This window comes from Pan troglodytes, chromosome 1, assembly GCF_028858775.2.
Source record: "Pan troglodytes isolate AG18354 chromosome 1, NHGRI_mPanTro3-v2.0_pri, whole genome shotgun sequence".
In the NCBI taxonomy this organism is placed as follows: Eukaryota; Metazoa; Chordata; class Mammalia; order Primates; family Hominidae; genus Pan; species Pan troglodytes.
This window is the reverse complement of record NC_072398.2, coordinates 210,691,346-210,714,450: the sequence shown is the minus strand read 5'-3', so window position 1 is coordinate 210,714,450 and position 23,105 is coordinate 210,691,346. Positions and strand designations below refer to the sequence as shown.

The following is a 23,105-nucleotide window of genomic DNA, read 5'->3' as shown; positions in this document are numbered from 1 at the left end:
AACTCCGAGGGGGCAAGGTGCATGAGGAGCGCTCATTATCCTCGCCGGAGCCAACAGCACCTGCCCTCCGCTGGAGACCGTCTTTGCTTAGTAGAGCCGGCCTGACCACAGGGAGGGGCAACCACCCCAAGGTCATGCCAGCTGCTGGAGGCAGGGCTAGGAAACACATCCAGGTGGCCCAGGTGAGTCTCACCTGGCTCATCCTGCTGCCCTGCAAGGGGTCCCATCAACAGTGAAAGGAGCTCTCCCCTCCTATCTAGAACTCTGGCGGGTGGGAGCTGGAGGCAGAAGGGGAAGGTTTTTTCCTGGTATAACATCTGGTGGAGGGGGGAGTCAGTCCAGCCCCCTCTCCAAACGGTGTAAAAGGATTGGCTGGCCTCGGGAAGCCAGATTCCATGGGGGGAGGAGGAAGGGAGCAGAGAAAAGGGAGACTGAAGCAATGTGGCAGGTGGAATAAGCATGTCCCTTGGATTTAGGTCTGGGTTTGAATCCCAACCCCGTGGTTTGCTGACTGTGTGACCCTGGGTGGGTCATCTCTCCTCTCTGAGCTTCCATGGTCTCAGCTGTCAAATGGGTATATGGCTAGCCACTACCTGTGTACCCTGCAGGACAGTTATGAAAACAAAAATAAAATCAGGCTCTGATGCCTGGCTGAGAGTGGATGTGCAATAGACATTTGAGAGATGACTTAATGAGTGAGAAAGAACGGTAGCACTTCATTTGTTTCCATTTCAGGACCACATGAGCTGGGAGAATCCTTAGAGATGAGCTGGGCCTATCCCTCATTTCCATATGGGGAAACAGAAGTCCAGAGGACCAGGGGCTAGCCCCAAATCCCACAGCTTGTCGATGGCAGAAGCCTCAGGTCCCCGGACTGACCTTGTTCCTCTCCACAAGCCACCTGGCTCACTCATTAGGACTTTCCCGAGTGCCTGCTTTGAGGTTAGCGCCAAGGCCAAGTGCTAAGAGAGAAAACAAGAGCGTAACAAGCAGGATGATAAAGTTCCAAGAAGCGCTGACATTTGTCTCCTTTCTTATTTTCCCCCAACGCATTTTCACATCTATTGTTGACCTTGCTTCTCAAAATAAATACCTTTTGAGGTAGAAAGAGGAGACGTTGCATCCCTGTTTAACTGATGTAGCAGAAAGAGGGTAAGTGACTTGCCCAAGATCACAGCCTAGTGATAGAGCCAGGAGAAGCCACTGTGGCCAGCCCTGATTCCGTAGAGGACTCCCTGCAATGGTGACAGCATACAGGGCTGGGACCACCCCATTCATCTCACATCCGCCTGGCTCCTTCCTTGCTGCTGAGAGGCACAAAGCAATTTACACGCTGAGCACCTACGACAATTTACACGCTGAGCACTGCACAGAAGGTAAGCAGAAAGACCCAGCGAGGGCTGACGAATCCCTGCACACACAGCAAGTGAGAGCAAGAATAGAAGTCCAATTTCCACCCCATCTGTTTTTATGTTTACCTTGCCTTGTTCCAAATAAGGTTAAAGGTGACAGCATCCCATGTTCCCAACTCAGTACCTACCACCTTCAGGAAACACACGCGCCTCCCAGCACGTGGTGCTTGACAGCTTGAAAAGCATCTCCATGACTATTCGCTCATTAATCGCTAAGCTTCGGAAGTGGAGGGGACTGGGACTGTCAGGCCCATTTCACAGACAAGGTGCCTGAAGGTGGGGTGATGTCCCCCGGGTCACGCAGAAGTTCTGCAAGGGCAATTGCTAATCAGTATGGCTTTCCTCCACCTCCATTCCTCCCACTTGTCTTTATCACAAAGGCCTCACTCAGTCCTCCGTTCCTTCCAGCATTTGGTGGGGGCATCTCTTCATCTTGAAGTCAACACATGTGCTGGGACTCCATTCCTGCCTGTTTACACTCATTCCCCAAAACCAAGAGGCTGGCTCTGAACCAGAGGCCCAGAGCTGTGTTGAAGAGGCCAGACCCAGGTGAAGGAACCTAATAAGGCAGGAATGAAGGCTTCCCTCCCCACCTCCCCACAAGGAAGCCTGGCAGTACATGGTCTGGGGCCGTAGTCTAGGATGAAGAGCCCACTGGGGCAGTCAAGCTCAAAGCCCTGGTTGGGCGTGGTGGCTCACACCTATAATCCCAGTACTTTGGGAGGCTGAGACAGTCGGATTGCTTGAGTGTAGGAGTTCGAGACCAGCCTGGGCAATATAGTGAGACCCTCATCTCTACAAAAAATTTAAAAAGGAATCGGGCATGGTGGGGCACACTTGTGATCCCAGCTACTCGGGAGGCTGATCAGGGAGGATTGTTTGAGCCAGGGAAATTGAAGCTGCAGTGAGCCATGATTGCACCACTGCATTCCAGCATGGACAACAGAGCGAGACGCCATCTCAAAAAAAAAAGTTCAAAGCCCTGCTCGGTCATTTCCTAGGTCTGTGATCCTTTCACTCTCTGTGCCTAAGTTTTTTCATCTGTCAAACTGGCATAAGAATCATTATTACTTGGTGGTTCATTGTGGGGAGGAGATCATACACACACCACGCCTAGCACAGAGTCAGTCCTCAATAAAAGTGGTTGTTATTATTTGCTATAGGCTTTCTTTGTGGCTTTGAAAAAGCTGCCTCTGACTCTACATCATCCAGTGGGAAACCTGGAGAAGATCACATCTTTTCAGCGGCAAAACCAGTTTTCCCAAATCCAAAGTAGATAAAACCTGCTTGAAGCAAAGGTGGGGGTCCCAGGACCTTACTCCAGCTTCCCCCTGAAACTTCATCTGAAACTCCTTCACCAAACCCCAGGACTCTAGAAATAAGAACCACAGGACCAGGCCATCTCCATGGACCCTTTCAGCACAGACATTCCAGGATCAAAAATATGTATTTGATAGCCCAGACTGTGCACCAAGCCCCACACTCAAGCTGGTGGGATAAGAAAGGGGAAGGTCAGCCCAGCAGGGCCCAGCACAGAAGGGAGGCTCAGCACACATCAGTTTCCGCTTGATCTCGTCTCCTCCCTCCAATCCAGATGGGGAAACTGAGGCACAGGCAGCGGCATCAGACAGTGATGGCAAGACGTAGAGAACGTGGCTGTGGGACAGCCTAGCCCAGGCCTCTGTGCCTGCCTTCTGGGCTCCGTTCCTTCACCTGGGCATTGGATGGCAGGCCAAGCCCAGGCTCCCGTAGAGATGGGGTGCTGGGAATGCTGAGGTTTGCCAGGGCCGGCTCAGACCCTAAACTGTCAGCAGGAAAGGCCAGGGGGTGATGCCCTCTCAATAGCCAGCTGGTCACCTCAGGAGAGGCTAAGTGGCCATCCAGCAGGGAATCACCACTCTGAGCCAGAGTTGGATAAAAACCCAAGTCCCCACCACCCCTCTGAGCTCAGTGACTGGAACCTGGGTTGCAGCCACTTCCCTTCCCTACCCTCCTTGAAAGGCAGGGCCTCTGCCCCCGTCCCTGCCTCGTGACCACACACACACACACACACACACACACACACGGTGAGAGACGAGCACACGGGCCGACTGGAGGTAGCTTAGATCCAGAATCAAGGAATGTTAAGAGAAGGATTCATTCATTCAGCAAACACTTGTTGAGGACTTCTGTGGCAGACACAACCCTGCCCCCAATACAACTCAAAGGGTGTTAACTTATTTGTCTGTCTAATCACTAAGACCCTCTCTCCAAATAAAATCTTACAAGGAAATTCAGTAGATGAAACTTAGACAAAGGATAAGCTGATGGGGTCACAAGGGTCAGAACCCCACCTTCTGGGCCCTCCATCCCCGAGCCGGTCTCCAACGGTCTCCAAAGAGCCCCCAAAGCCCTGCCAGGCTCGGTGTGAAACCACCGCCAGAGCTCATCTAGTCTAACTCCTCACATGACAGCTGGGGAAACTGAGGCCCAGCCAGGGAACGGTAAAACACAGGCTTCCTCACTCCGCTTCACATTCCTGCCACCCTGACACGACATGTGTCACACTTGGAGTCGCAAAAGGGAGGGAAGCTCCAGCAATGAGCGATCAGTCACAAAAGCTCATTTTTTCTGACAATGAAGTTTGGGGTGTTTCTTTAAAATAAAATACAAAGATCACAGGGTCATTGTTTAAAGTTTTTATTGCACCAAAAACCTACAGAATGAGAGTCTCATGGGCTCTTCAGGAAAATGTAAAAAACCATGAGGAGAGCTGAGAGGGGCTTAGGAGCCAAGCCTCAACAGGGCATGGGAGGGGGTAAGGCCACAAAGGTGCCTGACCCTGCCCCCTGCCTCTGCGCCCCCCATCGCCATCATTCCACGTCAGCAGTGCGTGAGGACCAATGGCATGGGGCCGGGCAGGGGACTCTGGGCTTGGAGCTCTGAGGGAGAAATTCTGTCTACAACTCCCAGCCCAGACTTAGCTGGTGGGAGGTGCTGGGGCTCTGGGCGCCCTGGAAAACTCTCGCTGCCTCTCAAGCCCAGACAGGGAGGAGAGAACAGCAGACAGACCTGGCACAATCAGACTTCTACAACCACAGGAGTGTGTCCTGGGGGGCAGGTAAGGGCAGGTATGACTTTAGCCCCAGTGGGCAGATGGTGAAACTGAGGCTCAAGAGGTTTGGAAACATGGCCGGGCTCCAAAGCCCAGGCTCTGAAAACATCACATGGCCTATCAGGTTTCTCCTGCCCAGGGGTCCGAAGAAGCTAGAAGTCTCCCTAACTAAGCAGCCCCTGACTTCAGCAGAGCAATGAACTGAGCCAAACTGTGGCCACTAAAGGGGGTTAAGGAGGAGCTGACCCCACCCCAGTTCAGAAGGGGCAGCCACTGCCCTCTGATTCCAAATTCAATAGCCACCCCCAGTCATTACTGAGAGCCTGCCATAGAAGGTGGCTTGTGACTGCCACATCCATACCACGAAGGAGGGCTCCGAGGCCAGAAAAGTTCACAGATGAGCCCAAAACCACACAGCCAATGGGAGGCAGCAGTTCGGATGCCAGAGGCCGGCTCGCCACTGTTGGGTGGCACTGCCTCCCTGAGCAGGCCCGGGGCCAGGAAAGCCCAGCAAACCTCTTCTGGTCCCTACACCTCAGCCTAGCCACAGAAACAGAGTGGGCGTAGATTAGAGTCCAAAGCTCTCACACACTGAGGACCCCTTCGGGAATCTGATGAAAGAGACAATTCTCTTTCCCAGAAGCAGAACATTGCGTAAACAATTTCCAGGGGATCGCTGAACCCCAAAGAGCCCTCACATGAAAAGTCAGGGCTGGATCCTCAAGTGGCATTACAGGGTCCCCCACCAGTGTTCCGTGACAACAGAAGAGCTCTTTACTCCTTAAGCTAAGAGGTGCCAGGACCGACTGAGGAGGCCCCCAGATCTGGGTCAGACCTGTGATGGCTCCATTATGATCAGAGGGATGCGGCCCCTCACTGCTGAGCCCAGGATCCCACCGAGAAGCCTGGCTGTGCAGGTCTCTGGACCCTCAGTTCCCAAGCACTGCATTCAAGCACTTTCCCACTCGATGGATGTGAGGTATTTAACGTCCATGATAGCCCTGTGAAGTGGGCAGGACGCAGCAGGGATACTTTCCCACTGTGTGGTGGGAAAAGTGAGTCCCACATAAGGAAGATGAGCTGCTCAACTGGAGACAGAGCCACCAGCACTGAGACCAGGCCTCCCAAGAACCAGTGCAGCACCCTGCTCACTGAATCCCATGAAAAGCCAGTTAAACGAGGGTAGACCCAGAGACCTGAGTTCAATCCCAGCTCCACCCCCTCCAACCTGTGTGGTCTTGAGGCAGTTACTCCACTCTCTGAGCCAGAATCCCTCTGTGCCATAAAATGAGTGGGACAAGATCAGCCTCAAAGGGAGATTGTGGGGCTCAAATGAGTTGCAGACTGAGTCATTACGGTGACAGCAAGGGACAGCTCCAGCAGTGAGTCCCATGGCCCAGAGCCTCCTACGGCCTTCAGGAGAGGAGAAGAGGGTCTCTTCTTCCTAGGAAGCGACTTCCTACGTAATAGGGAGAATAGAAGACTACAGAGCCACCGGTGCATGGTCACAGAGGCCCTCCCCATCCAGCCCTGCCAGGTCCTGGGCTGGTCATGGCAGAGGACAATCTGATCAGGAAGGCAGGTGCTAGGGACAGGTGAAAACGAGACCTGCAGAAATTGGCAGAAACAGAATCCAAGAGACTAAAAACAATCTCAAAGAAGGAGACAGATCCCCACACAGGGGAAGAAACCCTTCCACAGGCTCCAAGGCAGGAGACAAACTGGGCAGACAAGAAGCAGAACTTCCAATTAAAGTAGGGGACAGAGGAAGAGAGGAAGCAGAAGACGGGGAAGTGAGAAGGCAGAGAGAGAAGCCGGAAGCACAGGAGAAAGCACGAGGCAGTGAAGAGAGCTGGCCAGGCTGGAGAAGCAGAATTTCTCCACGGAGGAATATCTTCTGGGGAGAAAAATCAAAATCTGTGCCATACAATTTTTTTTCATGCATCCTCTCCCAGTGTGAAGTCATTTGCATATTTTAAGAACATGCAATGCATTATGCATATCTCGTTTTTGTTTAAAGAAATTATGGTTAGTATATTTAAAGATGTGAATGCCTGGGAAATTACAGGGGAGAAATGTGGGATTTTTGGTCCCCCCTGAATTTTCTGGGTTTCTCAAAACTTTCACATCTGCAGCCAGCTCCCTAGTGAGTTGGGCCGACAAAGGAGGAAATTGAAGAGACTGCTTCGCCCTTTCCGGGCTGTTCCCAGCTGGCCCTGGGATCAGGAGGCCAGCGTCCTCCTCGGAGTCTGCTCTCTGACTTCCAAGGCCTGTTCCCCACCCCTTGGGGAAGGGAAAATTGCACAGGCCTTTGGAAGCACAACCTGTTTGTCCTCCAAGTCCTCCAGCCCTCCTCGACCATAGAGACATAGCGCCACCTGGAGGGCATTGTGGAGACTGCAGCATTAGGAGGGGCTGGGGAAGGAAGGAAATGAGGAAATGAAGATGAGCGATTTGTTGCAAGCACGCGTGGAGCACAGCCCAGTAACTAGGAATGCAGGAAGCACCTTTAATAGCTAGGGAAGACGGTGAGGGGATGGAAGCCTGCAATTATGGTCATCTGGACATTAACATTAGTACGACCTCGTTTGTGCCCCCCTCCCAGGCCTAGGGAGCATTCAGGTTACAGATGCAAGGTGCCTGGCCCACTCAGCGCTTAATAAATGTTTGTTGAGTTCGGCTGTGGTCCCCCCAGAGTCATGGTCCAATGGCAGCAGCAGCAGCACGTGGCCACAAAATGTGGATGTGACGTCCCTAATGAGGAGCAATGGCTCCAGCAGGGACTAAGGGTTAAGAGCAGGAGATGAGGGGCTTCACCCAGACTGGCTCAGCGCCCCCTGCCCCACACCAGTGGCACTGGCTCAGCCTCACGTGCTCCAGTCTCAGGGAAGGGAAATGCCAAGTCCCTCGCTGGCATCTGGAAAACAATAAGGCAGCTGCAGGGGAAGTGACTAATGAGCACTTCGGGGAGCAATTCAGGACAGCACACATGGAAACTGATCTCATTCAAAATTGATCAGTTAACACTATCTAATTAGAGAGAAAATGTGCTGAGCACCCGGCTTTCTGGGAGCACGGTCTGGAGGCTGTGGCACCCAGCTAGCCTGCAGAGGAGCCACATCTCATCTCTCAGACCAGCTCCAGGACTGCCCTCCCTAGTCCCTCACCCATGCTGCCTCTCATAGACATGCAAAATAGAGCTGAACGGAGGAGAGCTTCTAATCCAGCTTGGTCCTTTCATAGACAGAACTAAGGCCCAGAGAGGTTAAATCACTTGATCAAGATCACACAGCAATGGAGCAGGACCAGAGAGAAAGCCAGTCATTGGGCTCCCAGTCAAGACCATTTATCACCGTCCGGTGACACTGCCCTGACTTTCCTGTGTGGAGTCCTCAAAGCTCTGGACAGGTCACTGGACATGGAGTTCCTCCTGTACAGTTCATCCATCCTAGCTCCCAGGTCCTAAAAGGTGGGCTGCCCTCACTCCTTACAATCACCACTTTCATCTGTGGTCCAAAAACCAGCTCCTCTAGGCAGTCTTCCAGGATTGTTTCGCCCACACCTACTATTTCATTCATGGGTTGACTCATTCATTCCATGTACATTCTGTAGTTAAGAACTTGGGCTCTGGAGTCAGACTGCCTGGGTTTAAGTCCCATCCCTCTTGTGCACTTGGGCAAGACACTTGACCTCTCTGGGCCTCTGTTTCCTTTTATTTAAGAATAATACAAACACATTCCTCCGTACCTCGCAAGTGAGGACCGGAAGGGTTCATTATGTACTGCACTTCTCAGGGTACCTAGCAAATAGTGAGCCCTGATGTGAGTTCTAATTAGTCTGCACTGACAACCCAGAATTTGTGCTGGAGAAGGAAAAGTTATGAGACAGTCCCCGCCCAAGACATTGACAATATGGCTAAGAGCAGGAATCGAGATTTGAGACTCTTATTATGGAATCTCAGAGGAGGGATACCTAACCCAGCCTAGGTGGGGAGGGACAGGGAAGATTTTCCCTCGAGGACACACCTAAAGCTGAGTGTTAAAGGGTGAATCGATGTTAGCAAGGTGAAGAAAGGACCAGCATTCCAGATCAGGAATTCATGTGAACAAAGACAGACAACAGCATGGCATGGGGTTCTATTTGTTTTTATTTGTTTTTTGGAGTTGGGGTCTCACTCTGTTGCCCAGGCTGGAGTGCTGTGGCATGATTACAGCTCACTGCAACCTCAATCTCCTGGGCTCAAGCCATCCTCCTACCTCAGTCTCCTGAGTGGCTGGGACTACAGGTGTGTACCACCATGGTCAGCTTTGTTTTTATTTTTTGTAGAGAAAGTGTCCTGCTATGTTGTCCAGGCTCATCTCAAATTCTACTTCCTAGCCTCAAGTGATCCTCCTGCCTCGGCCTCCCAAAGTGCTGGGATTATAGGCGTGAGCCACTGCCTGGCCAGCATGGCATGTTTAAGGAAACTCAACAGTTCAATGTTGTTGGAGTCACAAGTATGAGACTGAAAGGGATGCAGAAAACCGTGGGGAGGTGGCCAGGGACAGGGTCATGCAGGGCTTCTCATGCCATGGAAGAGCCAGGACACGATGTTGCAGATGGCAGAGAACCTGGAGGTGAACTTGAAGCAGAGGCGGGACATGGCGAGGTTGGTGGTTTAAACAGATCATTCTCGACTCTGTGGGGTATGTTTTCTCTGCTTCCCTTCAGCAATGATACCACCCTTGGTTGGTTGATCGCTAATGGTCATGGAATGTGCTCTAACCAGGCCTGTCACAAAGCCTCCTTTCAAGTCCTATATTCTGTGAACCACGAATGTTCCCGACAACTGAGTCACCATACCTGTTGATATGGTTTGGATCTGAGTCACCATACCTGTCGATATGGTTTGGATCTGAGTCACCATACCTGTTGATATGGTTTGGATGAGTCACCATACATGTTGATATGGTTTGGATCTCATGTCGAATTGTAATCCTCAGTGTCAGAGGTGGGGCCTGGTAGTAGGTGATGGGATCGTGGGGGCAAAGTTCTCATGAATGGGTTAACACCACCCCCTCAGCGCTGTTCTCATGATAGTGAGTGAGTGAGTGATGTGAGAGCTGGTTGTTTAAGCATGTAGCATCTCCCTCCACTTCCTCCTGCTCCGGCCATATGAAGTGCTTCTCCCCCTTGCCTTCTGCCACGACTGAAACCTCCCTGAGGCCTCCCCAGAAGCGGAGCAGCAGCTGCTATGCTTCCTGTACAGCCTGCAGAACCGTGAACCAATTAAACCTCTTTTCTTTATGAACTACCCAGTCTCAGGTATTTCTTTCTAGCAGAGTGAGAAGGGACTAATACACCTGTCAAACAGGGTTTACTCCTGTTCAAACAACTCAGATCCTTTGAAACAACTCTGAGCCCTTTGCAGGCACAGACTGTCTTATTCATCTTGTATTTCCAGGCACAAAATACACATTCAGCAAATGTTTGTTGGGTGAATAAATGCCCATCCATGAGCCGGGTGCAGTGGGGCACACCTGTAATCCCAGTACTTTGGGAGGCTGAGGCAGGTGGATCACATGAGGTCAGGAGTTGGAGACCAGCTGACCAACATGGTGAAACCCCGTCTCTACTAAACAAAAAATTAGCCAGGCGTGGTGGCACATACCTGTAATCCCAGCTACTTGGGAAGCTGAGGCAGGAGAATTGCTTGAACCCAGGAGGTAGAGGTTGCAGCGAGCCGAGGTCATGCCACTGCACTCCACCCTGGGCAATGAGAGCGAAACTCCGTCTCAAAATATAAATGCCCATCCATGATACCAACTTTGAGCATTCCAGAGGCCCTGTGGGACCATCAGCATCCATCCCCCAACTGGAGTTGTCATGGCCTATGATCACGGCTGCAGAGGGTGTCAGAGTGGCTAGTTTGTCATGTTATTGTTTGCTATTTAATTTTCCCACAGGTTGTTGCTTTTTAGATTTTCCATTAGAATTCTGAATGAAATTGGATTCCAAAGACTGCCTTCCAGCCCCCATCCACTAGATCAGCTGGGGATGTGATTGGTTCTTCCCGAGGTGCTGCTCGGCTTGTAAAATGCTGTGTATTTATGGTAATACTCAGTTGTCTCATGGACAACTTCCCTTTTTAGCCTCCCAGGCCTCGTGATAAAAAGCAAAGATTGCAGGTTTTATAGTCAGATCACGGTAGCCTTGAACAAGTCACATAACCTGTAAAAGGGTGATGTGGCATCCCTTGCTGGTTTGCTATATTAGAAACAATACCTGTGAAGAGCCTGACATTGCTGGGCTTGTGAGGACGTGTGGATGTAGGCAAAATGTAACCCCACTGGGCCCCACTAATTGGAGGCAACAATATCCACTGCATAGGGCCACACTAATGCAAATGAAGTGCCTGGCACGGACAGTCAGAACACCAGCAGCAATTATTCAAGATGATTCCTGCCCAACGCTGGCTGCCTGGGAGTAAAGTGACTGAGCACAGGGGTGATTTAGGGGAGACTCAAAATTCATCATCATCCCATGGTCAGTTCAGAACTGACTTCCTGCTTCCCCTTTTCTCTGTCATCCCTCCTGCCAGCCTTGGTTCCACACATCCATTTAGGACCCATGCAACCCTCCTGGAGATTAGGCTCCTAAAATAGGTGGGAACGGCCAGTGACAGCTGAAGTAGAGTATGGGACAGTCTCAGTCCCCGGCAGGATAGGACCAAGCAGGGCCCTCGCACCCAGCGGGTCCAGGCACATGCCAGCTTCCTGAGGCAGGGGCCGTGGGCCGGTCCTGGGTCTCCCACGACAGGGAGCTCAGCTGGGAGGCTCAGTGGGGAAGAACACGGGATGAATTGGAATTCCAATTCCAATTCATGAATTGGAATGTCCAAGATTGAGGTGGGCTAGGGAAAGCAGCCTGCCTGCTCCTTTTTAATCTCTTTGATCAGATTTCCCCACAAAAGATATGCCAAGGGCTGAACTCAGATAGCTTACCATGCAAATCCCCCTAGGCCACTTCATTCACCTTCTGTTACAAGCTAAGCGCCAGAAGGACGATGAAAAGGGGACAGAGGCTTTCAAGGTGCGCAAAGAGGCCATTCCCATCAGGGGCCTGTCACCTTGCCCCACCCTCCAGCACCTTGTGTAAAACCAACGTCTTTGTACTTCACTGGATGGACTCAATATTGGCAGGTGGATTCTTACCCCAACTTTTGCCTGTTCCTCTAGTGTGGCCACCAGTTCTCCTCTATGGACTTGGGGAACACATCTCTTGTGAGTGTTCCTGTTAGCACTGAGGAATTCGCTGGCCCCACAATGGTGAGCAGGAAGATGAGGACTTTAGAAATAGCTTGGGGTTTAAATTCAGACCCGTGACTTGCTGTATCTGTGCCCTCAGCCCAGTGAATGTACCCTCTCTGGGCCTACTTCCTCACCTGTACAGCAGAGACACCAGGACTCGGCCTGCAGGGGTTTTGTGAGGATGAACTCACTCTGAAATGAGTTTGAAACAGCACACGGCACAGTACCTCGTGCACAGCAGTATTGCTAAATGCTCATTTCCTCTCTGCTGTCCCCCAGCACCCCATCCCCATCCCATTCTCCCAGCAGGTGAAATCTCACTGCCCTGATTTGTAGGCTGTCGGGACAGACTTCAAAGATGGTCAGCAAGGCCAGATATGACCCACGGGTGGGCAGGCATCCCGGCCGGCCTCTGCATCACCCCATCTGGGGGAGCCCCAAACCACTATAGCCGAGGAAAAGAACACAGAGGCCTCAAACTCTCCCACCTTTCACTCCATTGTGGCAGGGATTCAATCCCATCCTGGGGACACTTAGGCTTAGCCATTTAACTCCTGTTAACAAAGCAACAGGCTAGCACTTGGTTGCAACATGTTTAATTTGTGCTGTTCACACTGGACACTGCATCATACTAGTGTCGGCCCCTAAGGGCACCCCTTCCTCGCCTGCACAAAGGAGGACGAGAGACGAACATTCAAAGGCAGAAAAGGGCAATAAAAAAAGAGCTGTGTATGTGACCTCCAACTACTCAGAGGTGGGGGAAAACAGCCCCATTTGTCTTGCACTAAAAGGCTCACCAAGGGCAGGTGAGGGGCAAATGGTAATACTGGGAGGGGGTAACACAAGGAGAAGCGACATGAGTACACCAAGATGTCAAAGCTGCGACGGGCTGGATGAGGGAGCCCCAAGAGGGCATATGCTCAGGGTGCCAGCCGGCTGCTTTTCCTTGTGACAGCCTTGCAAGGAAGCTGTGAGGCCAGGACACTAGGCCAGTGGCATCCACACTGCGTCCTTCAGGAGGCGAGGCCTCTGTGCCTCGTTCTCCAGGAGGGAAAACCAGGGACCACCCCGAGCTCTCCCAAGTGGCAGGAGTTCAAATCAGGGCCAGTGGCGAAACCAGGAAGGCTGCCTGACCAACTGCCCTTCACATGATCTCTCTTCAATCTGTTGCCCGGGGCCCCGACCATTTGGGCAGAAGCAGATGTGCTGACTTCACTTTCTTTTGTCCTCTACACACACATGCAGGCGATAAGGAGGCAAGCAGGTGAGGGGAAAGGAACACAAGTTGACCTGCCCAGCCTGACAATTCTGAAGAAAGACTGTTTCCCGGGGCATGAGGAAAAAGAAGAAAAGCTGCGGCAGAGTCTCTTCGGAGGCAGCACCCAAGGCATCCGTTGTACTCGGGGCCCAGCCTTTCCTCCCCTCTGAGTCCTCCACCAAGTCCACAGCAAGCAACGATTCACCAGAAAAAAACAGAAGACACAGGAACAGAAGAGCTGCTGATCGCTGGCTTTGGTGCTTAAGCGATGAGGCATTTTCAGTCACACTCGCACTGATCTGGCTCCTGGGAGAAGATGCCACGGCATCCTCCCAGGGTGAGGCTCTGATGAGGCCGCACATGGACAGGGTCCCCTCTCAGGTGGGAAAGGCAGCATCTTGCCACTGGAGGCGTGGGTCTGGAGAGTTTCTACCCAATTCCTCCCTCAATCATACCTGGAGGTGACAGCTACCCCCACCACTGCTCCTCCAAAGGCCTCGAGATAAAAATCCCTGAAAAGGGGGCAGGGGTGCTTCCAGGTCAAGCTGTGCGGCTTCCAAACCATTAGCTGTTGTACAGGGGTATCACCCGGGTGATCGCCTGTCTGCAGATAGGGCACTTCTTGGGCTCTGGCAAGGCGCGGTAGCACTCGGTGCAGGAACAAACGTGCCCACACTCCAGAAAGACGCAGGACTTGAAGCTGCTCAGACACACTACACAGGCGCTCTTCAGACTCTCCCTGTCCTCAGGCTTGGCTCGGCTCAGCAGCTGGGCCTCATGCTCCTGGAACTCCTCCTGCATCTGCTTGAGGCGCAGGCGCTCCTGCCGCTGCAGATACTGCTTTCGGAGGATGAAGAAGAGGGTGGCACATGTGGCAAAGCCAAAAACCAGCGCCAGCACCTTCCAGAGCCTGACGCTCGACTCCTGCCTCTGCAGCAGGCTGTCGAAGTCCTGGCTGCTTAGATAGTACTGCATGCCTTGTTTGGGCGGCTGCAGGCGGACAGAGTTGTTGTCCAGGACCAGTTCGCCAACCCCTGTGAGGGTGGCCCCCACCTTCAGCATCTCCTCGGTCTCTTGGATGCCTTTGGGCCGCTCACCGCTGATGTAGTGGCCGATGACATCGGTGAAGGACTGAATCGAGGGGTGGAACTTCTCATACACAGTCTCTAGGCCCAGATCCACTGAGTCCAGGGGCTTCAGCACTCGCACAGCCACATCCACGCCATCCTCGTGGGGCACCAGGTCAAAGGGCACTGTGTTGGTCCTCTGATGAATGATCTTTGAGCAATCATTCCTAGAAGAATAAGAGAACTAAAGATACAGGGTAGCAAACAGCAAACACCCAGGCAGAGCTGGAGATCAACTAAATGTGGAGGACAGCATATGGTCTGAAGTAACTGGAAGAAGACAGTAAGATCACTATCTCCAGTTGCCTCCTAACAAGGAGGCTCCATTTTTAGGTCCTGGGGCGATATCAGTGGGCAACAAATACCGCCACAAACTCTCATTTCCCTTTCCACTGTAAAACAAACATCTAAAACAAAACTCACTAGGACCAGTTGGAAAACTGGTATTTCATATGACGGCAGAAAAGCATTTTAGGAAATACTGAAATCACTGATTCAGTGGTTCTCAAACTTCAGTGTGCCTAACAACAGATTCCAGGTCCCCGATCCTGGAAATTCTGGTTGGATAAGTCACCAGGGACTGACTTATCCACTTCAGGGACTGAAGGGAGCTCAGAAATCTGCATTTCAACAAGATGCCTCGGTGATTCCGACATAGGAGGCCCACAGGCTACACACAAGAATATGACCTGCATTAAGAGACTGGGCTTCAACCTGTCTCAGGAGAAGCTGAAGTCACAGCAACAGCACCCAGGACCCCAGCATTTGAATAGACCAACTGCAAGGGTTTTGGCCAGTGGAGAAGTGATACATACCAAAGGTGGGTGGTTCGATTCCACACCATCTTGTGCTCCTGAAGTGTCAGCCGCTGAATTACCCCCTTGCAGTTTTCCACAAACTGGCTGTTAAGCGTTTCTTTAACAGACCGCACAGCTCCTAAGTGGACACAAATTCTATTATTTCTGAAGAATTTTTCTGCCCTCTCCTTTCAGATAATTTAAAATGTGTTTTCTGGTCTGGCACAGTAGGTCACACCTATAATCCCAACACTTTGGGAAGCCAAGTCAGAAGGATCACTTGGGGCCACGAGTTTGAGACCAGCCTGGTTAACACAGTGAGATTCCATCTTTACAAAAAATTAAAAAGTTAGCAGGGTGTGGTGGCATGTGCCTGTAGTCCCAGATACTTGGGAAGCTGAGGCAGGAGAATCACTTGAGCTCAGGAGTTTGAGGCTGCAGTGAGCTATGATCACACCACCATACTACAGCTACCTGGGTGACAGAGCCGAGACTCTATTTGAGACGGAGTCTCACTCTGTTACCCAGGCTGGAGTACAGTGGTGCAATCTTGGCTCACTGCAACCTCCGCCTCCCGGGTTCAAGCAATTCTCCTGCCTCAGCCCCCCGAGTAGCTGGGATTACGGGTATGTGCCACCACATCCAGCTAATTTTTGTATTTTTAGTAGAGACGGGGTTTCACCATGTCGACCAGGCTGGTCTCAAACTCCTGAGCTCAAGTGATCAGCCCATCTCAGCCTCCCAAAGTGCTGGGATTACAGGCATGAGCTACCACACCTGGCCTCAAAAAAAAAATTTTTTTTTAATTTAAAAAATGTTAAAAATTAAATGTTTTCAGTTGACTTTTGCTAATTCATCAAAACAATGACATTCTGATCACCATAAGTCACATTTTAGAAGCACTCTCCTAAGCACTTTGCATGGATCACATAATTTGTCTTATAACAACCCCATAAAGGTAAGTATTATTTTCCAGATCAGGCAACAGTGGTTCAGGGAGGTTTGGTAATCTTAGCGATCACAAAGCAATAACCCATGTCTTTCTGACCCCAAAGTATGTTCTGGACCATGGACCCAACACCACAAAAGGCACTTCATATTAGCCAAGATGATCTTTATCAATCTTTTGGGAAAAAGACGTTGTTTTCCATTGACCAATAAGCAAACATACCTTCTATAACAGCATAAGGCACGCATTTTCCTGGAGCTTCTGAAAGAATACTCTTTAAATCTTCACCCAAATGAACTTTTTTAGCTCCCTAAATAAAAAAAAAAAAAATTAAATAAATTGGCCATTGAACACTGACATGCTCAATCAAACTTACAAGCAAAAAAAAAGAAAAAGATTCTATTTTTTTCGTGTCAAGAGAATATGGAAATTGGACAGGAAGGTGACTACTGAGAATCAGATTTCAAAGCTGTGTACATCAACAGGAATGGAGCCATGCCTCTGCCTCTTCCATCACTGCAGAATGGGGGTGCCACATACATTCTTGTTCCAGTTAACCAAAACCTATATTCCTTTTCATGTTAAGACTTTTTAGTGAAAATATAAAAGGTACTAGTCAATTTACATACCACAGACTGAACATCATTCAATCTCTTCCTGACAACACAGAGCTATGATCCAAAGGGTTCAGGTATAAAGTACCTAACCTATCACCTAGCACATGGCAGTGCTTTGAGAACTGGTAGGTGTTATTATTAATATTACCACATCTTTACGAACCAATGCTCTGCATTGTATGTTATTAAAAAAACAAAGCAGGGGGAGTTGCCTTTGCTTCAACAGGAAGACTGTTAACTGGTGCCAAATGCCATTCTACATTTTTTTTTTTTTTTTTGAGATGGGGTCTCACTGTTATACCCAGACTGGAGTGCAGTAGTGCAATCATGGCTCACTGCAGCCTCAACCTCCCAGGCTCAAGTGATCCTCCCACCTCAGGCCCCCAAGTTGCTGAGACCATAGGCATGCACCACCACACCTAATTTTTTTTATTTTGCAGAGACAGGGTCTCCCAATGTTGCCCAGGCTGGTGTTGAGCTCCTGGGCTCAAGCGATCCTCCTGCCTCAGCCTCCCAAAGTGCTGGGATTACGGGTGTGAGCCACCGCACCCAGTCTGTTCTACTTTTTGCCTTTTTCATGCTCATAATTAAGTGAGCACGGTTCCTTCTGCTGCTGTCTTCCTCTAACAATCCCTAGTTCTCCTCTGCCTTCCAACTCAGAGCATCCAACCCACTGCACTTGGGAAACCAATCCTGTTACTGCTGTTTCAAAAATAAGAGAAAAGGAATAAAATCAACAATCATTTCCTGAGCATCTTTGTGCCAGGCACTGTGCTGGGTGTCAGAGATTCAGGACGAATAAAGGACCATCTCTGCTTCCAGGGTATTCCCAAAAACAACTCTTAAGGATGCCAGATTCAGTAACCTCTAAAGAGGTGATGTGATACAAGATGTATATGAAGGTCACTCTGAGTTTAAGCTACTGCTACACAGTAAGTGACAGGAGCAAGGTCAATCAAAATTTCTTAGCCACTTACACTGTGAAGATACCAAAATGACAGCAATAACAACTAACAATTTACTCATTATCTGTCTCCCTCCACTAGAATGTTAAACTCTAGGAGGGCTTGGACACTGTTTGTCCTGTTCACTGCTATCCCCCTAGTGCGGAGAACTGTGCCTGACACACAGCAAGCATTTAATACATTATTTGATTAATAAATTAATGAATAAATAAGCATTTAAATATACTATGTACCAGGCAATATGCTAGGCACTTTAAATGCATAAACCACTTAATGCCCACAACATCCCTTTATGGTAGACATTATTATCACCAATTACAGACAAGGAAACAGGCTCAGAGAGGTGAAGTGATTTGCCCAAAGTGAGACAGCTAGTAAAGTATCCATCACAGGATGGCCAATTCGAATTTTAAAGGGGGAAGAGGGAGAATATGATCAGAAAGATCTGGAGTTTAATCTAGTTCCAATGCATCCACTGTGACTTGGGACAACTTCATTTATCTGAGTCTCAGGTTCCAAAACCGTAAAGGACAGGGAAAATGCAATTTCACAGGATTTTTATGTGGGTTAAATGAACTTCAAGGTGTGAAAGTATCCAGCCCGGGGGCTGGCACATAGGAGGCAGGCAATAAATTTGCATTCTCCTCACTATGAGAGATACACAGGATAGGACACAAGCCCCTCTCTGGAAGTTTTGTCATCTGATCAAGAAAATAGAATCTAGGACAGGCATGGTAGCTCACACCTGTAATCCCAGCACTTTGGGAGTCCAAAGTGGGATAGCTGCTTGAGGCCAGCAGTGCAAAACTAGCATGAGCAACATGCAAGACCCCATCTCTATGAAAAATAAAAAACTAGCTGGAGGTGGTGGTGTGCACCTGTAGTCCTAGCTACTTAGGAGGCTGAGGCAGGAGACTGGCATGGGCCTGGGAGCTCGAGGCTGCAATGAGCTATGTTTGTGCCACTGCACTCCAGCCTGGGCAACAGAGAAGACCATGTCTCAAAAAAAAAAAAAAAAAAAAAGAAAAGGAAAAAGAAAAAAAGAAAGAAGAAAGAAATGAAGGACAGGAAGGAAGGCCAAAGAGAAAGAAAAGGAAGGAAGGGAGGGAGAAAGAGAGGAAGGAAATAGAAAATAGAATCTAAAATATTAACAGTCCCAACTTTTTTTCCAGGAAGGGGCTATTTCATCCTCATTTAGGAACTGTTTGGCAAAGGTTTTAAGGTCACCCAAAGATGAGACCTAAAGAGTTCACTGCTTCAAAGAATCCCACCTCCAGCCAACTTGAGGCCAAAGTGGTTTGGAGTCAGAAAGTGAAGTATCAGATACACAGAGCTAATCACTTCAGGATTAACTTGATTATTTAATCAGGAGAAATACAGGGCAGCTGGAATCTCACTATAACGCCACTGCACAGCAAATCCAATTGCCTCATAACTTGGTTCTTTCCAGATTCCAAAACTCCCTTCATGGCAGGGACTGGAGTTCACACATTGGTTTCTTTTTTTTCTGAGATGGAGTCTTGCTCTTGTCACCCAGGCTGGAGTAGCCTGGCCCACACATTAGTTTCTAAACCCTTACTGAAAACAATCTGATAATGAAGTTAGTCAGGTTTAGGAATCCATCTTTCATATAAACATCAAATTAGGTTAGGCCCTTAGCTCTTGTATTGTGAAACTTCAGCCAAAAAGAACCCACAAACATTTACTGAGCATCTACCACTTGCCAAGTACTGTGTTAGAAGCTAGAGGAAAGAGAATGGATGAATAAGACCCTGTCTCTGACCTAAAGAGGCCCATCTCTCTGGACCAGTCAGATAGTCACAATAAAGCAATGTCAATCAGATTAAAATCCTACCCTTGAAATCAAAAGACCTAAATTTAAGTTTCAAGCTGACTAGCTGTATGGCCTTTCCTCCAAATCTCAATTTTCTGATTTGCAATGTGGTGGTAACTGTCATTTTATTTACTTCAAAAAATTATTGTGGGCCAGGCGCAGTGGCTCACGCCTGTAATCCCAGCACTTTGGGAGGCTGAGACAGAGGGATCACCTGAAGTCAGGAGTTGGAGACCAGCTTGGCCAACATGGCAAAACCCCATCTCTACTAAAAATACAAAAATTAGCCAGGCGTGGTGGCAGGTACCTGTAATCCCAGCTACTCGGGAGGCTGAGGCAGGAAAATCGCTTGAACGCGGGAGGCAGAGGTTGCAGTGAGCCAAGATCGTGCCATTGCACTCCAGCCTGGGCAACAGAGCGAGACTCCGTCTCAAAAAAAAAAAAAAGAAAAAGAAAAGAAAAGGAGAGGAAAGAAAGGAAAAAAAAATTATTGTGAAGAAAAAAATAAAATCAAGATGAAAATGTGGCTGGGCGCAGTGGCTCACGCCTTTACATCCCAACGCTTCGGAGAGCCGAGGCGGGGAGATCACCCGACGTCAGGAGCTGGAGACCAGCCTAGCCAACATGGTGAAACCCTGTGTCTACTAAAATACAAAAAAAATTAGCTGGGCGTAGTAATCCCAGCTACTCGGGAGGCTGAAGCAGGAGAATCACTTGAACCCGGGAGGCAGGGGCTGCAGTGAGCCCAGATCGCGCCACTGCACTCCAGCCTGGGCGACACAGCAAGACTCCATCTCGAAAAAATAAAAAATAAAAATAAATGCAAATGTGTTGTGTAAACCGTAAAGCACAGTTCAGAAAAAAAGCGCCATTTATAAAAATAGTTGTAATATAAAAAGGAAGCGTCAGTAAAGCAAGGAGTGGAGTGGTTCAGTAAATGGATGTCTGCACTTGCTGTTCCTTCCATCTCCCGCTAGATAGCTGCATGACTCCCCTCATCTCCTCCTAGGCTCTGCTCAAATGTCACCTTATTTAAGATAGGAGATCCCCCTTTCTCCAGCATTCCATGTCCTCTCTCCCCTACCTTACTCTAAAGCATTGCTCACCATCTGTTACACCGCCTGATTTACATGTTTGCTGTCTAGTCGTACTAAAATGGTATCTCCACGAGGGGATGGACTTTCATCTGTTCGACTCACTGCCTGGAGCATCGCAAGTGTTCAATAAATATTTTTCGAGTAAAGTAATGAAGTCAAGATTCATTCTGAGTCATAAGAGGGACTTGGGAGAAAAGGAGCGGAGCAGCCGTTATCCCGAGCCCGAATCCTGCCCCTCGCTCCTCCATCTACTGGCTGGATGACACCCTTCAGAGGCTGTTTCCTTTTTTGGACAGTTTCCGACAGTGGGGCGGCCAAGGTGAATCATGGGCTCCCCAGGACCTGGGACAGAGATGACCCGGCTGAGGCCAGGCCGGCTCCAGCACTGACCTTGAGCTCTTGGGAGACCCGGGCCTTCTGCCGGTACACGGAGTACAGGGCGGCGGTGACCACAGAGGTGGTGCCCAGGAGGATGAACTGGCACAGCGAGGGCCGCCCTCCGCTCTCCATGACGGCGGCGAGCCCCGGTGGCCGACTATGACGCCAAGGATAGGCCTGATGACCCCCGACTCTCCCCCTCCTTCCGACCAGGACCGCACCCCCTAGCCTAACCTGACCGGAAACTCGAAATCAGTCGCCCAGCGATGACGCACGACGCCGGAACCGGAAGCGGGCAAGGGGTTGTACAGCGAACCGGAAGGTGGGGTTGCCCGGGTGACAGTCAAGCTGCTGCGGCCTCCAGGGAGGTCCTGTCTCCGCAGCCGGGTGTCGGAGAGCGATTGGGGAGCTGAGCGACCACCCACCGCTCCATGGCCGTCCTCTTCGAAACGCGGCGCACCGGCCATGACTGACTCGCCCATCGCCCTGGTTTCCGTCCCTCTGGTTTCCTGGGGTTACTGGGCTGTTTGATGGGTTATTCCATGTCTTCGCCATTAGATTGGCAGGAAATAAAATAATTGTGTATTAAACTCTTATGAGTAATATACGTTTAAGTTTCAGAGCAAACTCTCAAGACTTGGAATTTATTCTGGCCACTTTACAGATGAGAAAACTGAGGCCATAGAGGTTAGGGAATGATGTGCTCGAAGTCTAGTGAGTGCTAGAGAGGAATTTACCCAACTCCAAAGCCCTCAACTCTACCCCAAGAGGGCAGATTATATCACCAAAGTAGCCCCTTAATCTGCCATCACCACATAGAACAACATATTTATTAAATAATAATTACGGCTACGCTTAGTGCCTATTATGTGTCAGGTTCGGGGCGGGGGAAGTTTTGCAGGCACCATCCCATTGAACCTTCACAACACAGCTATAATGCAGATTACAGATGAAGAAACTGAGGCTCAGGTAAGTAACTTGCTCAAGGTTATACAGCTAAAAGCAATAGGTATGGCCGTCAAACCCAGGGGATCCTTCTTCAGAGACTGTTCCCTGATCTCTGTAATGCATCTCCTTTCTAAAATAATCGGAGATAACCCAAATCCTTCTTCTAAACATCAGCATTCATTGAGCTATCTCCTACAGGTTATGCTTTAATTTTTTTATTTGTTCGAGACAGGGTCTCGCTCTGTCGCCCAGGCTGGAGTGCAGTGGTGCAATCATAGCTCCCTGCAGCCTCCCACCCCGCGATGCTCCCACCTCAGCCTCCCCAGTAGTTAGGACTAGAGATGCACGCCACACCCGGCTAATTTTTTTAAAAATTTTTTGTAGAGTCAAGGTCTCACTATGTTGGCCATGCTGGTCTGGAACTCCTGGGCTCAAGTGATCCTCCTGACTTGCCTTCCCAAAGTGCTGGGATTACAGGCGTGAGTCACCACACCAAGCCTAAATTCTTGTATTTTCATGTTTACATGTATAAGTATTTATGTAGGGAGAATTTCTAGAGGTAGAATTGCTAGGTCAATGGGTGTTGGCACCGTTAATCTTGATCAACATTGTCTAATTTTTCTCCATAATGTCCAATTTTACATTTATGAGCAATATGTGGGAATTTCTTTTCTTTTTTTCTGGAGACGGAGTCTCGCTCTGTAGCCCAGGCTGGAGTGCAGTGGCGTGATCTCAGCTCACTGCAACTTCCGCCTCCCAAGTTAAGTGATTCTCGTGCCTCAGCCTCCCAAGTAGCTCGGACTACAGGCGTGCACCACCACGCCTAGCTAATTTTTGTATTTTTAGTAGAGACAAGGTTTCACCATATTGGCCAGACTGGTCTGGAACTCCTGACCTCAAGTGATTCGCCCGCCTTGGCCTCCCAAAGTATTGGGATTACAGGAGTAAGCCACTGCGCCTGGCCGGGAATCTCTTTTCACCCACACTTTTGCTAACAAACTTTTTGACAAGTTGTATTAAAAATTTAAGGTTAGACCTCATTTTAAGTTTGTGTGTGTGTGTTTACCAAATTCATGATCATCCCTTGGGTTGAAAATCATCAAAGATATCTCACAGTGTTAACAATCTAATGATTCTAGCCCTATTCTTATAGAAAGTAATTCTTATTTGACCCCAATTGTATTTAAGGAATGGAGTTAAAAACTGTTATATATAACAGGCTGATTTAATAAAGAAATTTTACTTTTGTGGAGCAGTCTACAGTTTTTAGATACATCATCTGTAGTTTTTAGACACATCTTACCTAGTGGCCTGATTCAATGTATGTAAAATGTGTCCCG

General features: G+C 49.5%; 1 protein-coding gene across 1 annotated transcript; it reads right to left on the bottom strand.

The window, feature by feature from the left end:
- Positions 1-12,375: 12,375 nt before the first annotated feature.
- MUL1 (mitochondrial E3 ubiquitin protein ligase 1) lies at positions 12,376-21,104 on the bottom strand. The gene is made up of 4 exons (XM_513168.9): positions 20,830-21,104; positions 16,149-16,236; positions 14,996-15,116; positions 12,376-14,347 (listed from the first exon to the last, which is right to left on the bottom strand). Exons 1-4 carry the CDS (start codon positions 20,947-20,949, stop codon positions 13,618-13,620), a joined length of 1,059 nt encoding a protein of 352 aa, XP_513168.5. The 5' UTR covers positions 20,950-21,104; the 3' UTR covers positions 12,376-13,617.
- Positions 21,105-23,105: the final 2,001 nt, after the last annotated feature.

Excerpts from the sequence above, each read along its gene's own strand:
- MUL1 (XM_513168.9), bottom strand. The coding sequence starts at position 20,949 with ATGGAGAGCGGAGGGCGGCCCTCGCTGTGCCAGTTCATCCTCCTGGGC. Across the intron at positions 16,237-20,829 it reads GGGTCTCCCAAGAGCTCAAG|GGAGCTAAAAAAGTTCATTT; the intron begins GTCAGTGCTGGA and ends TTTTTTATTTAG. Across the intron at positions 15,117-16,148 it reads GCCTTATGCTGTTATAGAAG|GAGCTGTGCGGTCTGTTAAA; the intron begins GTATGTTTGCTT and ends GTGTCCACTTAG.